The sequence below is a fragment of the Gallinula chloropus genome (genome assembly GCF_964237585.1).
Source record: "Gallinula chloropus genome assembly, chromosome: 4".
NCBI classification, from domain to species: domain Eukaryota; kingdom Metazoa; phylum Chordata; class Aves; order Gruiformes; family Rallidae; genus Gallinula; species Gallinula chloropus.
This window is the reverse complement of record NC_140088.1, coordinates 58213207-58227306: the sequence shown is the minus strand read 5'-3', so window position 1 is coordinate 58227306 and position 14100 is coordinate 58213207. Positions and strand designations below refer to the sequence as shown.

At 39.0% G+C, this 14100-nt stretch overlaps 1 protein-coding gene across 4 annotated transcripts in view; it reads left to right on the top strand.

The window, feature by feature from the left end:
• INPP4B (inositol polyphosphate-4-phosphatase type II B) overlaps positions 1–14100 on the top strand; it is a gene marked incomplete at its 3' end in the record, with an annotated part of 192740 nt that overhangs the window by 61869 nt on the left and 116771 nt on the right. For 3 of the 4 annotated variants that reach the window (XM_084263374.1, XM_084263372.1, XM_084263373.1), the window contains exons 5-6: positions 6352–6402; positions 10388–10467. In XM_084263374.1, the coding sequence (XP_084119500.1) occupies positions 6352–6402; positions 10388–10467 (131 nt within the window). The remainder of the gene's footprint in view (positions 1–6351; positions 6403–10387; positions 10468–14100) is intronic. The other variant, XM_084263375.1, reaches the window with a different exon arrangement.

Here is a 14100-nt window from a genome sequence, read left to right as displayed (position 1 = left end):
GTGGAATTTGCTTTCTGTGATTTCTATTTCACAGTGAAAGCAAGCAGGGAAGAACAGGCATCACAAGCACTTTGAAGGGGATTTTTACTCTTCAGATTTTGAAGATTGCTCCCAGTATGCAACAGACTTCAAAGGGGTGATTCCTGGAAATTATGATGGTGGGGTGAGAAGACCGACGACCCTACTGACTGATTGTAATGACTAGGGACTTCAGGCATGATGTTCTATTATATAAAAATTAGAAGTGAGGAAATGCCTAGAATATTCAGTATCTATATAAGATTACAGAAGGCTTCTTCATGCAGTTGGGTGCTGCTCAAATGAACTGGGAGAATGAGGCAAAAGCCTGTATTTCATTATATTGCTACCAGTGCTCGATTGCAAAAATTTGATCTCTTAAATCAAGGTTGACCAATAAACAGCCATCCAGCCTGCTTCTGCCAGTCAGCACTTCGTACTGTGGGGGACTCTGAGCAGGTGAGCACTGTGCCACTTCCCAGCCATGGCTGGATGCTTTGCAGCAGAGAGCAGATGCCATTCCTGCCCCCTGCAACGCTAGAACCATCACTTGTAGGTATTTCTTCATGAGTACAAACTGTGTGTGCTGAAACCACATTGCAAGGTCATCTTCTGCCACAGCTCTTCACGAGAGGAGTGATGATATCATGCAACATGAGTGCTTTGCAGGGAAGGTCTGCATTAACTCTTAGCTGATCGTTAGCTGGGTACATCCATAGATGATTTTTCTTCTCCCTGAATAGCAGTGTACAGCAGCAACAGGCAGACTATCTGTACCCCAAGTTTCAATAAAAAGCAAATTAATTACTATTAGCAGAAAAGCACTTATTTTTAGTAATGCTAAAACTCAAATGTTAATTATTCTGAACTTATAAAGACCATTTTTCTTTGTCACTTTAAATCTTTCACATAACCTTACAGTTGGCAGTTCTTAGTGGAAAAAAAAAAGCTGTTTCAAATCAGTTTTAAAAAAGAAAGAAGCACAAGCTTGACAAGATAAATAGCTTCTTCCTTCCATTTTTTCACTGCATTGGTAAAAATATTTTCAAAAGTATTTAGATTTATATGGATATATTTGCTAGCTGTTTCATATTTACCTTGAATCCAAGAGAGAAATCAAACTTAGAACTTTGCCTTCAAGAATTAGTTATCATATGGCTAAGTGTGGAAGAGTGTAGGCCTAGATAAAGAGAGATTGTTATAGCTGTGTTTCAAATGTGTGATTTTAACTTTGTGTACTTGGTTTTGGAGCATAGAAGGGAAGAAGCTGTGTGTGTGATCTTAATGCATTGGTGGGGGAGAAGAGCATTAACAGGAGCTGCCCTTTTTTCTCCTGGCACATCTCCAATACAGTCAGTTCTTAGTTGTGCTTGGGAGTTTGCAGACTGAGTGTCAGTGGGTGAATCTCTGAGCTGTGCTGAGTTGGGCCCTGTACCCAAGCTGTAACCTCCTGGGATCCCAGCTACAGCAGGTACCATTTTGTGTAGAGCCACAGTGCACGGTAGTACAGCTCTGGTATGGCTGGCAACTCTGCTGAGTGAAGAAGTCTTGGTGGATCTAACCCAACTCTCTGTAGCTTCTCCTAAAGTGTCCATTATGCCCCTTATGATTTTTCTGTCACTTGGTTGTTTCCATCTTCCGTTTGGATGTTGCAGAGGCGGCATGGTTTTTATGATGCATTCAATAAACAGCTCCTAGAAATCTTTCTGAACTGTGGATTTCTGCTTTTTGAAGGCAATTCTGATCACATGCCTGAGTTGTAAAAAATAAACAAAACCATAATTGTAATCAAATATTCAAGGTTTTTTTGATTTTTCTGCTCATTTTTCATGCACCTACAGAAGCTTTTAAATTCTGTTAACCTTGCTTTTTGGAGGGAGGGAAATCACATAATGCTTGTGTGATGCTTATCTTGTACCATGTCTTGGTACTCTTCTCTAGAAAGTGTACAAAGACGTTTTGTCAATACGTAAGAAACATGGCATACATATATATATAAAATACCTATGCAGAAGTATTGCAGTAAAGTTGATCTAGATTATGTTCCCATTACTTGTTTTTATCCTGACTGAAATTTAACGCTTGTTAGTGTGACTGTAGCAACTTTTCCATGGAAACTGTAATCCCTGCAATACCACATCCATGTCTGTTGGGAAAAGGTTTTCTTTTTTCCTTTATATGGACTCTTAGAAATAATTACACACTGAAGGTCAGAAAATGCCTGTATTAGCATTGTCCTCCATCCAATACACACGTATCCAACAAAGTATTGATGGAAGTGTTTTACTTTGCTGACTACGCTATGCTGATTGAACTGTTTGGCAAAGTGTTAATCTATATGATGAAAATAAATAGCTGGTAAATGTACAGTATCTCATCAATATATTCTTTTAAAAATGAATTTGCTGCATGTACTGGAAGGGACCTATTCTCTAAAAGCTGATCAATATTGTTGCGGGACGCAGTAACAGTTTTCAGCATTTTCAGCTCATCCCTCACACATCCATGAAGCTACAACCTCTTTGACTGAAAAATTGCAAGAAATACATTTGATGGGTGGTGCCACATGGCTGGCAGGGAGATGGTGGTGTGGGGGTAAGGACTGGCTGCCCATAGCAGCCAGCTGTGGAGCCGTGGTGGTTGCATTAGCAGAGCTCAGGGCTCACTTTCTGTGCAGAAGGGTCTGTGGGGGAATGAAAGGTGCAGAAACTGTGAATGCCTCCCTGGGAGGTGCTATACAGAAAGAGTGTAAGTCACATTTATGACTGCTGTCAGCAGCATAAATGCTGACAGCCCCTCTATGCTTTGCCTGATGTGGTGTGTCCCTAGTTATTGTGAGATGCTGGGAGCAGATAACTGGTGACAGAATAGTGCATTTGAACAGCTAACAGAAATAAGTACTGGGAAGTCATTGGAAGCTACTGTTGGTTTTATGAAACAAAGCTAGAGTAACTGAGAAAAGGATCTACCGTTATTTCTCTGCAAAATATAAATGCCTTCCAAACATGGCCTTTGGTCATACATTGAAATGCAAAGACTCTAATTAAGAACAGGGAAAAAGTTTCAGTAATGATAATGATTCAGTCTTCTGAACTTTGACAGTGTGTGTGGATGTGGCTTAGACTGCCATGAATGACTGAAAGAAATGTTCTTTTTAATCATACAAAGCTGCTTTATACTAAAGGACAGTAAAGCTGAATTTAGCATTTATACCTAGAGAAATTTGACACTTGGTTATACCTCTGATAAACGCACTAGAAGTGTAAGTTTAGCTACTCATTGCGTATTGTTCTGTATAAGAATTAAAGAAAGCACAATGTGCCATGAGTAACCGGTGTAGTGCCCTCGTGTACCTCCTGGTACCACAAGCTGTGGGGTATACAAGATAGCTGTATTCATTTACAAACTGAGTCACTGGAATGAATACTTGTCATAAACATTTTACATTAGACCTAGGTTACAATTTATCTTTCTTGCTTGTTTGATCTCCTCGTACATCTCGTCAGGGAAGGAAAGGCTGTAACATCTGTTATTCCACCACTGAGAGGTTTGCATTTTGCTAAGGAAAGCCTAGAGCAAATCAAGAGAAAACCCGAATTCTAATAGAATAATGGACACTTGAGATGAAAATCAGCCTTTTTGTTTGTATTTATATTTTCTAGTTGTTTTAGAATACTTTTGGGGCCGTTAGGGAAAAATTGGTTTATGACAAGGTCTTAAAACGTACAGCAGTTTAGTCAGGTAATGTACTGGGAAAATACTTGCTCATTCAAATCCTTTGTATTTCTCTCCTCCTTTTCTCTTTCATTTTGTGGATTGGGACTAGCGCCAGGTTGTTTCTTAGGTTTTATATTTGGTTGTGAACTTTCTGACTTTGTGCTTGCAGTGATGCGTGCCTGGGCCTACGTGGACGTCTCGTAATGGGATTCTGATAATTGCAGTATTCTGGAAGTTGAATATGTTGTTTTGGGAATGCAACCTATATGCAGCATGAAAAGGACCAGGCTAAAGCTCCCATATATATACTTACATACACATGTGCAACTTCTTCTTTTTAATGAATATTTTAAAACTGTTTCTAAAATTTTAATGTGTTCACACACTTGGATCAAAAAAAATTACATTTTCTGGTTGTGTGACTACTGGTTGTAAAGTGGTCAAAACCAAATGAAAATAAACAAACCACATAGCTGAAAAAAAGATTATTTTAAAACTGAAAGCTGAAGTTTGTGGATACTTTTTCTATTCCTTTCATTGTAACGCTAGTGAAATTGACCTTGGAATGGCAAACAGGCAACACAATTTTATTCCTTATTTTGCCAAGTTTTAACATCCCTTCCTGCTTCTCTGCTGGGTCAAAACCCAGTAATAAGTTCTCCTGAACTGAGGCTTTACCCAGCAAAAGAAGGAATGAATATTCCTTGACTAAGTATATGCTTGGTTCTGCTGATTTTAATAAGCATAAAAGATGCATGGGCTTTCTCTTGAAAGCACACCTCAGTACCATGAAAAAGCAGTAATATGTGTTTTGAAATACTTGCTGAACTGCTTCATTGTTATAAACACATCTTCCTACATCTTTAGTGATGAAAAGGAAGGTTCATTCTTAAATCATTTGTTCACGTTTCTTGAATATCCATAATAATTAGAGAATAGAAATACCTCACTTCCACTTTGGGCCAGATGTTAGCTGTTTGAGGCTGGTGTATTGAACAGCTTTTTAGCACCTTAAAATGACATAACAGTTTTTAGCCTCTCATTGATAGTCCCTCTTCAAGAAACAGATCTGCTGTATGTTATTTCCCTAGCCTCCAAAAGGTATCACCAGCTATCACCAACGAGGATATATCAGTAATTTTATTTTCATTTACTACTTAAAGTATTTGCAGATAAATTCAAGTTGAAAATTTTGGTTTGTATAAAGTTAAATGCCTTGGAGTTGTTAATGTTATATTAGTGGAAAAAGCGCAAATGTAAAATTGCATCCAAATGAGGACTCCCACAGACTTCTAAAGTATGGTGGCCCTCATTAATTATGGAATTTCTTTACTATCTTTAGGCTTTTGTGGAAATAAAGTTTTTCCTCGCTCTAGAGATAAGAACTGACAAAAAAAGCTATGGTATGATTTCGTTGTGTCTCTGGTATATTTTTGATTTGCCCTTTCTAACAACATACTGCATTTAGGATAACAGACAAGGATTGTTATCTTTGTTTTAAAGAGGATGTGTGTGTCTCTTTATGTAGTAGATTGCAGCTAGTTTGATTGCATGGGACAAAATGAGTCTTTTGCTGACAGATCTGCAAAATAAGTTGGAGCTTTACTTTGAAATCAAGCCAAAACGTTGTCCTTGGGCAGCTGTGCTGCAAATGGGTATCTGTTATGTAGGCTAGGTAATAGAACAGCTGTGAATGCTCAGTTCATCCCTCCCTTGTGTGTTGCTGAAGCTGGCATCCTTTTACCACCAGGCTAATCCAGTGGGCTGTTTTGGCTAAGGCCGGCTGTGTTAGAGGGGTGTCATGGAGGGCTTCTGATAGTTTTGGGGGTTGTTTTATTTTGCTTTTTCTCACTGTTTAATCACTTTTCTGTTCTCAACCATCAATCAACAATGTAGGTACTAAACCCACTGCTCCAAAACCTGTACTATTTTTGGCGAAATATGGAAATAAGAAGTCAGGTTGCTCCATACTTTTTCTTGTGATATTAAAGGACTTATGTATAACAGCAGACCCACCCTGCAGAGAATGCAGGGATAGCTGTAGGTTCCATGTAGAGGAGAATACCAGGACATTAATTCAACGGATGCCTGCAAATATTTGTCATTTCAAAGATGCTCTGGAAGTGGTAGGAAGGGATGGGGTCATACGTTGTGTGAGACTGAGGATCAGGATGCCCGTTATGATCAGCCTGCAGAGGCAAGCATTTATTTGGTGGAAATACTTAATAACATACTGTGCTCTTTCATTTATGGTGGAACGTTTTCATTCCAGCTAACAACTGTAGATGAAGAATTCTGGCTTTTGAGTTAGAACCAAAGAGTCTGGCTTTTAGGAAAGGAAAAACTGAGCACAACCTTTGTCCCTTTAGAGAATCAGGAAAGTTAAGAATGATAAATGGGTAGTGGTGAGAGACTTTCACTGTGGGAATCAGAAGGTTATTATGCTTAATTTTTTATTAATTGTTATTAAATTGTGTATACATTTCTATATCTCCCTTTAAATTTATCTCTAAAATGTAGAAATCATGAGGAAAAAAAGCACAAACTTTTCTCATTCTTGTTGGAAAGTAACAACAAAATTGTAATGTTCTGTTTGCCCTTTTTCCCCCCTCTCAGGTCCACACCAGTGTCTTACCTGATCACAAGGAGCCAAGAGCAGATGTTGGAGTAAGCAGGTTTTTTTCTTTTTCACTAATCAATGAATTATTTCTTTTCACCTCATCAGCAGACACAGGCACACAATGAAGAGAACTGGTGTTTTGCCTAACTGCTAAACAGGACTTGGCAAGTTTTCTTAATAGCAGAAGGGTTAAATGAATAAAAAAAAAAAATCAAGGCAGAAGTAATAGTCTCAGTGATAGATGTAATCCCATTCACATGCTTTTCAACTGAAATTATCCTGAGGCAAGCACAGCTATCTAAACTTCTTGCCACTTCCATAAAAGCAATATTGATGTCATTGAGAGCTTGGAATTACATTGCCTCAGTGAGCCTGGGCTGTTGCCTCCTGGCTTTTGTGTGCAGAGTATAAAAGATTCTGCTCTAGGAGTTATCTTTGGGTTCATTTTAAGAGGTCATGCTGGTGCATATGAAGGCCTTATGTTTATGTGTAGGTCTCTAGAAATTTTAGCAAAGGTATTGGTATGTAATGTCCGGGTTTGGGAAGGCTGGAACCTCCCAGATAATATGGACTTCTCACAGGACTGGGAAACATTGGTACTTCTAGAGTTGAATAAAAGACCAAACACCATCTGGTGCAGGTATCACACCTTTGTCTGAAAAGATTTTTGAGTAACTGTTTTCTTAAATTTTTAGCCTGAGGTGTTGACTTTCCTGCATTACCAGGGTTTCCTTGGCATAGTTTCCAGGACTTTAGCTAAGTGTTCAAAAAATCTGTAGCTTGGCAGCAAGTTCAGTATTAGTGAAATAATTGATGTATTTCAACCTTTCAGGTAGCTATTATAGAGACTTTTCCTTTGCCTAGCTGAGATTATTCATCAAACTACTCAAGGCACATATCTTAAGGTTTATAATTGTAAGTACCCCACTAGTAAAATTACAGAGGAGCATTACTCTGTAGTTAGCATTACAGCAGCAGTTCTGTTTAAAGCCTGCTTCTCAAGCCTTTTCAAGTCGCATGTGCAAAGTCACATTGGTTTGTAGACTGCCAGTTCAGGTCCCAGGGTAGACTATTTATCTAAATCAGTATGGAAAAAGTATTGTCCAGCATTGTTTGAAATTAGACCCCTTGAATATTAGCATAACTCTCGTCATTTGGGTCATGGAATCATTTATAATTTATTTAGTTTTCTAAGTAACTCCTAATTGCATTGCTAGGAAAAGAAAACTTAATTCTAAGTAAGTGTAAAAATATGAAACAGGCAAATAGGTTGTTTTTTTAAAGCTCATAAAATTGTTCACCTTTAGTTTTATGACTCCAGAGAATTAGATATGACACTCAGAGATGTATATGAGAGTGGTATAATTGCTTCTTAGTCCTAATCATACGAGGACTCCAATTTAGGGTTCTTAAATGGATTTATAGTTCTATTGTGCTGCAAAAAGAAGCCCCAAGTGACCCAACCTATATTAGTTTAATTCCAAATATCCTGCTCTCTCTTTCCAAATGATGCAGTAGCAAATACAAGTGCTTGAATGCCAGAAAATGCTGGAATAAAGGCTGCTATATAGACATTGTGCTGTGGAATGTCATCTTATTATAGAGCTCAAGAACGATACACTCCTGTAAGCAGGTAACTAATCTGTGCTAACTATGCTACCGTAGCGTTTTAGTGAAGAAACAGTTTGATATTGACTGATCTTAAGGAAGACAGAACGGTGTGTTTACTCTGGCAAGGCCATATGCCACACCTGGGCTTATTTCTTGTAAAAGTAGGTTTCTTTTCCACAGTGAAAACCAGCTCAGGCCTCTGCTTGTACAGCTGTGGTATTTTTCTCTAGATTTTCCCAATAGGCTTTTTTTTTTCTTAATGCCTGTTCAGCACCTACTAAATCCCCTGTTTTCCCAGCCTTTCCAGACTCTCACCTTATGTCTTTTTAATTTGCTGCCAAAGTGCCAACCAGAGCACTAGAAATCATAGAATCATAGAATGGCATGGGTTGGAAGGGACCCCAAGGATCATAGAGCTCCAACCCCCCTGCCACAGGCAGGGACACCAACCTCCAGGCCTGGATCTACACAAGGTTGCCCAGGGCCCCATCCAACCTGGCCCTGAACACTTCCAGGGACGGGACATCCACCACCTCTCTGGGCAGCCTGTTCCAGCACCTCACCACTCTGTCTGTAAAAACTTCCCCTAATATCTAATTTAAACCTTCCTTCCTTTAGTTTTAATCCATTCCCCCGTGTCCTGCCGTTGTCTACCCTTTAAAAAAAGTTGATTCCCCTCCTGTTTCTATGCTCCCTTCAGGTACTGGAAGGCTGCAATGCGGTCCCCCCATAGCCTTCTCTTCTCCAGGGTGAACAAGCCCAGCTCCCTCAGCCTCTTTTCATAGGGGAGGTGCTCCAGCCCTCTAATCATCTTTGTGGCCCTCCTCTGAACCCTCTCCAACAGTTCCACATCCTTCTTGTATTGGCAGCCCCAGATCTGGACACAGGACTCCAGATGGGGCCTCATGAGGGCAGAGTAGAGAGGGACAGTCACCTCCCTGTCCCTGCTGGCCACCCCTCTTCTGATGGAGCCCAGGATACCATTGGCCTTGTGAGTTGCAGGAGCACACTGCTGGCTCATGTTAAGTTTCTCATCCACCATGACATCCAGTCAAGCCTGCATCATAGAAAAGGATGAGCCATAACTGACTTCGTTTTCCAAAGTTGGTGCTTACCTAAATTGAGAATTATGATTTGAATTGTACATTTTATGTGCTAGAAAACCTACCTTAGTGTAGAGCTTCATTGTTAGCATTCAGATCCTCACTATACAGCCGGCCTTCCTGAAAGAGCAGGCTGCGGGTTCATTTTTAACTAGAGGAATTTATGCTTCTTGGTAGCAACAAACACAAATTCTCTTCTCTCTTTCCCTGAAGGGAAAAGTTGCTCTCTGCGTGCAGCCCATGTTGACTCAGAAGCCACTTGATTCTTTTTTAATTTGTATATACAGGGACATGTATAATTTAGCATGCAATTTTACTTTGCCATTCCAACAGTAGGGTAAAATTTGTATAATCTAATAAAAACAGACTTTGTGTACTGCTTACTGTTTTCTTGCAAGAATTCAACATAATCTTATCATCTCATCATCATTTATTCAGAGCAGGAGATATTGAGTTGTGTATTTGAAAGATAAATGGATAGTAGATGGCTGTAGACTGTTCCTTTCTTACCTGTTGTTCCTATGGCAAGAATACTACTGTTGACCAAAGGAGACCTTTAGCAGCGTGCAGCAGGATACCAGCAGAGGTTAAAAAATAGCCAAAAAAAAAAAAAGGCAAAAAACAAAGAAGATGCATTTGTTTTCCTCTTTACCCTATTTTCTTGATATTGTGTAAAGGTGATTTTGATAGAAGCAAAAGATAGTGTTTTAGCTTAATTTGGCTTTAGACATTCTACTTTCATTAGGAAATTTCTCTGCCCTTGTACTGTAATGGATAGGTCCAGCTTACAATGGAAATAAAGGAAACAAGTATTAGAAAGACTGTTGTAAACTAGAGGAATATAACACATCTATTAATAAACATGTACTGAGTTCAGTGCAAAAATACCTTCTTAGGAAATACATTAGATCTGGAATACATAAATGCTAGTGCCTATGGCTTGAGGAAAAAACAGCAAGAATATGTTTGATAAAACATTGAAAATTTGGCATTTCTTGTTAATACAGAGCTTAAAAAGAGGAATGTTTGTACTGAACAAAATTTTTCCAGTGGCTGTACATTTTACAGCCTGTTACTTTGTCAGGTTGCTCTTAGTTAAAAACAGAGAGCTTTCTGTCTGTGAAACCAGAGGTTAACAACTGACTGATCATCATGCTACAGGTGTATACAAAATTTCTACAGATCGGTGTGTCAAAAATCCTTTGTTGGAAATTAATATTTTATTAGGTAACAAAGAAAGATTTCCAAGTGAGAAGCAAAAAAGTAACAATTAAAATCCCCCAAATTAACGGAGATGTCTTTTCTTTCTGTTTTGTAGCGAAGCTTCCTGGGCTGTACAACTTTTAGAGTAGGAGACTTAGTAAAATCGAAGGAGCAACAGTTGACCCTTACCCTCAGGTAAGTGTTTTCCTCTTTTTTAAACCAGGTTGAATTAACTGACATTTTGTATCTGGAGGAGAGCAATGAAGCTGGTGTAGTGTGTAGAGAGCAAGTCCTTTGAGGAGTGGCTGAGGGAACTTGGCGTTGTTTAGCCTCGAGAAAAGGAGGTAAAGGGGGCACCTTATTGCTCTCTACAGCCACTTCAAAGGAGGTTTTAGTGGAGTAGGTGTCCTTCTCTTCTCCCAAGTAACAAGTGATAGGCTAAGAGCAAGCTGTCTCCAAGTTGTGGCAGGAGGTTTAGATTTGATATTAGGAAAAATTTGTTCACCAAAAGTGTTGTCAAGCACTGGAACAGGCAGCCCAGGGGAGTGGCCAAGTCACCATCACTGGAGGGATTTAAAAGGTGTATAGATGTGTCTCTTTGGGACACAGTTTAGTGGAGGACTTGGCAGTGTTAGGTTTACAGTTGGACTAAATGATCCTTAAGGTCTTTCCGACCTAAAGAACTTCATGATTGCTGCTTGACTGCATTTGAAACTCCATATTACTTCAGGTATAGTGGATGACAGCTTGAAGTGCTTTCATTTTTACCGTGCACAAAGTCAAAATGAAATACCAATTCTTTAAGCTGGAGCTTGCCATATGTCAGATTGGAAAAGGTTAGTAATTTTTTCCTGTGATAAACTATGGAAGAATTGCCGAGGACTTGAAGTAGGGGGTGTTTCCTTTAGAAAGGAGCCGAAGGTTCTCAGTTTCATTCAATGCGTGTGGCTTAAATTAACATTGTACAGTTTGCTGGTATGGTTACTAGGCATATTTAAAGATGGTGTCCCTAATGACTCGAGGCTTCTCTCATATGAAATTTGCTTCAGTTTCCTCAACTTATTGCTGCACCCAGACAAACTCAGATTGCAGTGGATGGGTGATGCAGAACTCCTAACTAGTGACACAGGGTACAGAGCTGCGGGAGTGCCAGAGGCAGTGTTCAAAGGCCAGGGCTGGGCTGAACAGCTGTACACAGCTGTATCCTGCAAACCTAAAGCCAGGCTTGATTTGGCTGAAGGCCCAATTACAACCTGTTCAGAAATGTGGTTCCATCACTATGTCAAGGACACTGCAATCTTTTGAAACAGAAACTTCTTCGAGTATTTTGGTTTTATTACTACACCTGCCTTCCTACTGTAACAGCAGTAGTTGCATGTGTGTGTGTAGTTGAGAGGCTAAAGTTACCAAAATGGCTTGATTTCCATTTCTCCCAAAGATAGAAAATGCCACGCCTAACATGCAGATAACTCCTAACAAACAAAACTGGTCAAATAAAATATGAACTGACTTGGGAAATGTATGACTAGATAAAGGAATACCAAGTGACATTTGTAAGAGTCTTTTTGTACAGAATTGCAAGTTGTCTCAAGTGTTTTGGGACAAACTTGCCTCTGATTGACACACTGAAGACTTGTTCTGAAAGAATGCCTCCAACAGGTGCCATAATAATTGACTGACTGTAAAGTTTCTGGAGACTTTGAAAATAAGAAGTACTTGGTATCTAACCCATCTAACCTGTCACTGGAAAGTTCAGATGGATAACTAGTAGGCAGTCAGTGACAGATTGCCAGGTTAGTTTCAGCTGAACTTCTAGGCCTTTTCAGATTTGCTTTTAATTAATATTTTAGCCTCATATGTCCTCTTTGTGCAGCCTGCACTGGAAGACAAAAATTATACCAATTCAAACTAATTTGCAGATACATTAAATGGTAGGTTTTAGTTGTTTGGATTTTTTTTTAAAAGAAAATATCTTAACCTTTTAAACGTGGGATTTTTTTGCTGATTGTGGCTATTAAGCAACAAAATCAGTAGGAATTATCCATGTTTCTTCAATGATAGTTTAAGCAGAACAGTCTAGTAATCTAAAGTTGCTTTCTCCTAATTACCCTGTTATATTAGTACCCCTCAAAAGGATAGGGGCCACACCAAGGGCCTTGTCAGAGTATGCAACTCTATCTAATTCTTGTTGATATACTTTGGATGGGAGTTTACCAGGGAGTGCCTGTGATTAGAGATACTCCTTTGTTAGATCTGAAGTAGAGATTTAAGAATCCGGAAATAGCTCTGTGGTATGCCCTGTAAATATTGGTGTAATTATAGAAACTGGTTAGTTTTTCACTGGCTTTTTCCATTGTTATGTCTTGTCACTGTCTTCCTGGGATGCCATGTAATAATTTAGAAGTGTTTTTAAAGGAATATTCTCATATTTTTCTCAGTTATTTTGTGGAGGGTTGTCATGCATCTACAATTCCTTACTGTTTACAAACTGTGCACTGCATTTTCCTTTTCTCTACCATTGTACCTTAATAGTGACTAGGGACACCGGTTACAAAACCTCGCAAAAGGAGCTTTTATTTTAATTTTTCTTTCTTCTCTATGAAGCTCCCCTAAACTGAGTGTTTATTGTAGTCGTGTGCACCTGTATCTAATCATCAAAACCCGAACAGGTCAGTTTGTAACATTGCTTTGATGCTGACAGTGTATGCAACTGATGTCGACAGGGGAATCAAGTTACTAGAGACTCAGGATTGCAGTTTCCAGTGTGAAATATATAAAACCAGAAATACCTTCTATAGACTTGAATGATTCATTTTGCATTGGTAATGCAATGCCACTTGGTTCCAGATTTCTCATAGGGTTGTGATTCTGAACAGCACAAAATGGGCTATTGAATAAAACAAAAGCTGTATTCAGTAGAAGAATATTTCTTAATATTGACTATATGTTGCAGTGTATCCAATTATAAAAAAAAAAGGGAAGCAAGCATACCTTTTTTCTTTTTAAATGAAAGTTAGGAATACTGATTGCTATTTCGGTAATTAATACCAATTTTTTTTTAGGTGAGTTACATTTTAAGTTCAGTTTATAGGATCTTTTTGCCATGACTTTCTTTAGAGAACAGCACAATGTGTTTGTTTGGGGTTTTTTGCTTGGTAGAGGTCTATGGCCTTTTGTAAAGGGCTAGCAATTAGTAATTCCATTAGCTGCTTCCCCTGTGGTGGTAGTTTGCCCTGTTTCCAGGAAAGTCCTCTTTAGCTTGGGTGATTTTGGTATGATTTCCAGTAAGTTACATGTAAGAAGCAGCAAAGGAAAAAGATATTAGTGCTCTTTTGTGCTCTCTGTAAAAATAAGGTCCATTTGTCTGAGATGTTCCTCTTAGCAGACAGTACAAAAGTGTAAGTAGGGCTAGTTCAATATGAAACTAGGATAATATCAATGTGGCTTGGATCCTTTTGGCCCCTGGAAGCAGGAACTGTATAGTGGTGGAGCTAATCGTACAAAAACAGGAACTAAGATGGAATCCATGAATTATAGACAGCATCTCAGAATGTGCCTGTGGATGTCTGGCAACTATACAGACTTTCTTTAAACATGACTGACCTCTTGGACAATATATATCTGTCTAGCAATCTGCTTTTCTCAGCTGTCTTACTTTCATTAATCTTGGGCAGATTAACCTATTTTCTTTAAATAAAGGACATAAGCCATAGGGGTTTTTTTTAGAGTTTAAAAGAATACACCAAGACTCCTTTAAAGCAAGTTCCCCACAACTTCCCTCCCTCTTAACACTGTCCTCCAAGCACCTGTAGTCAGTGGGCTGGAAGA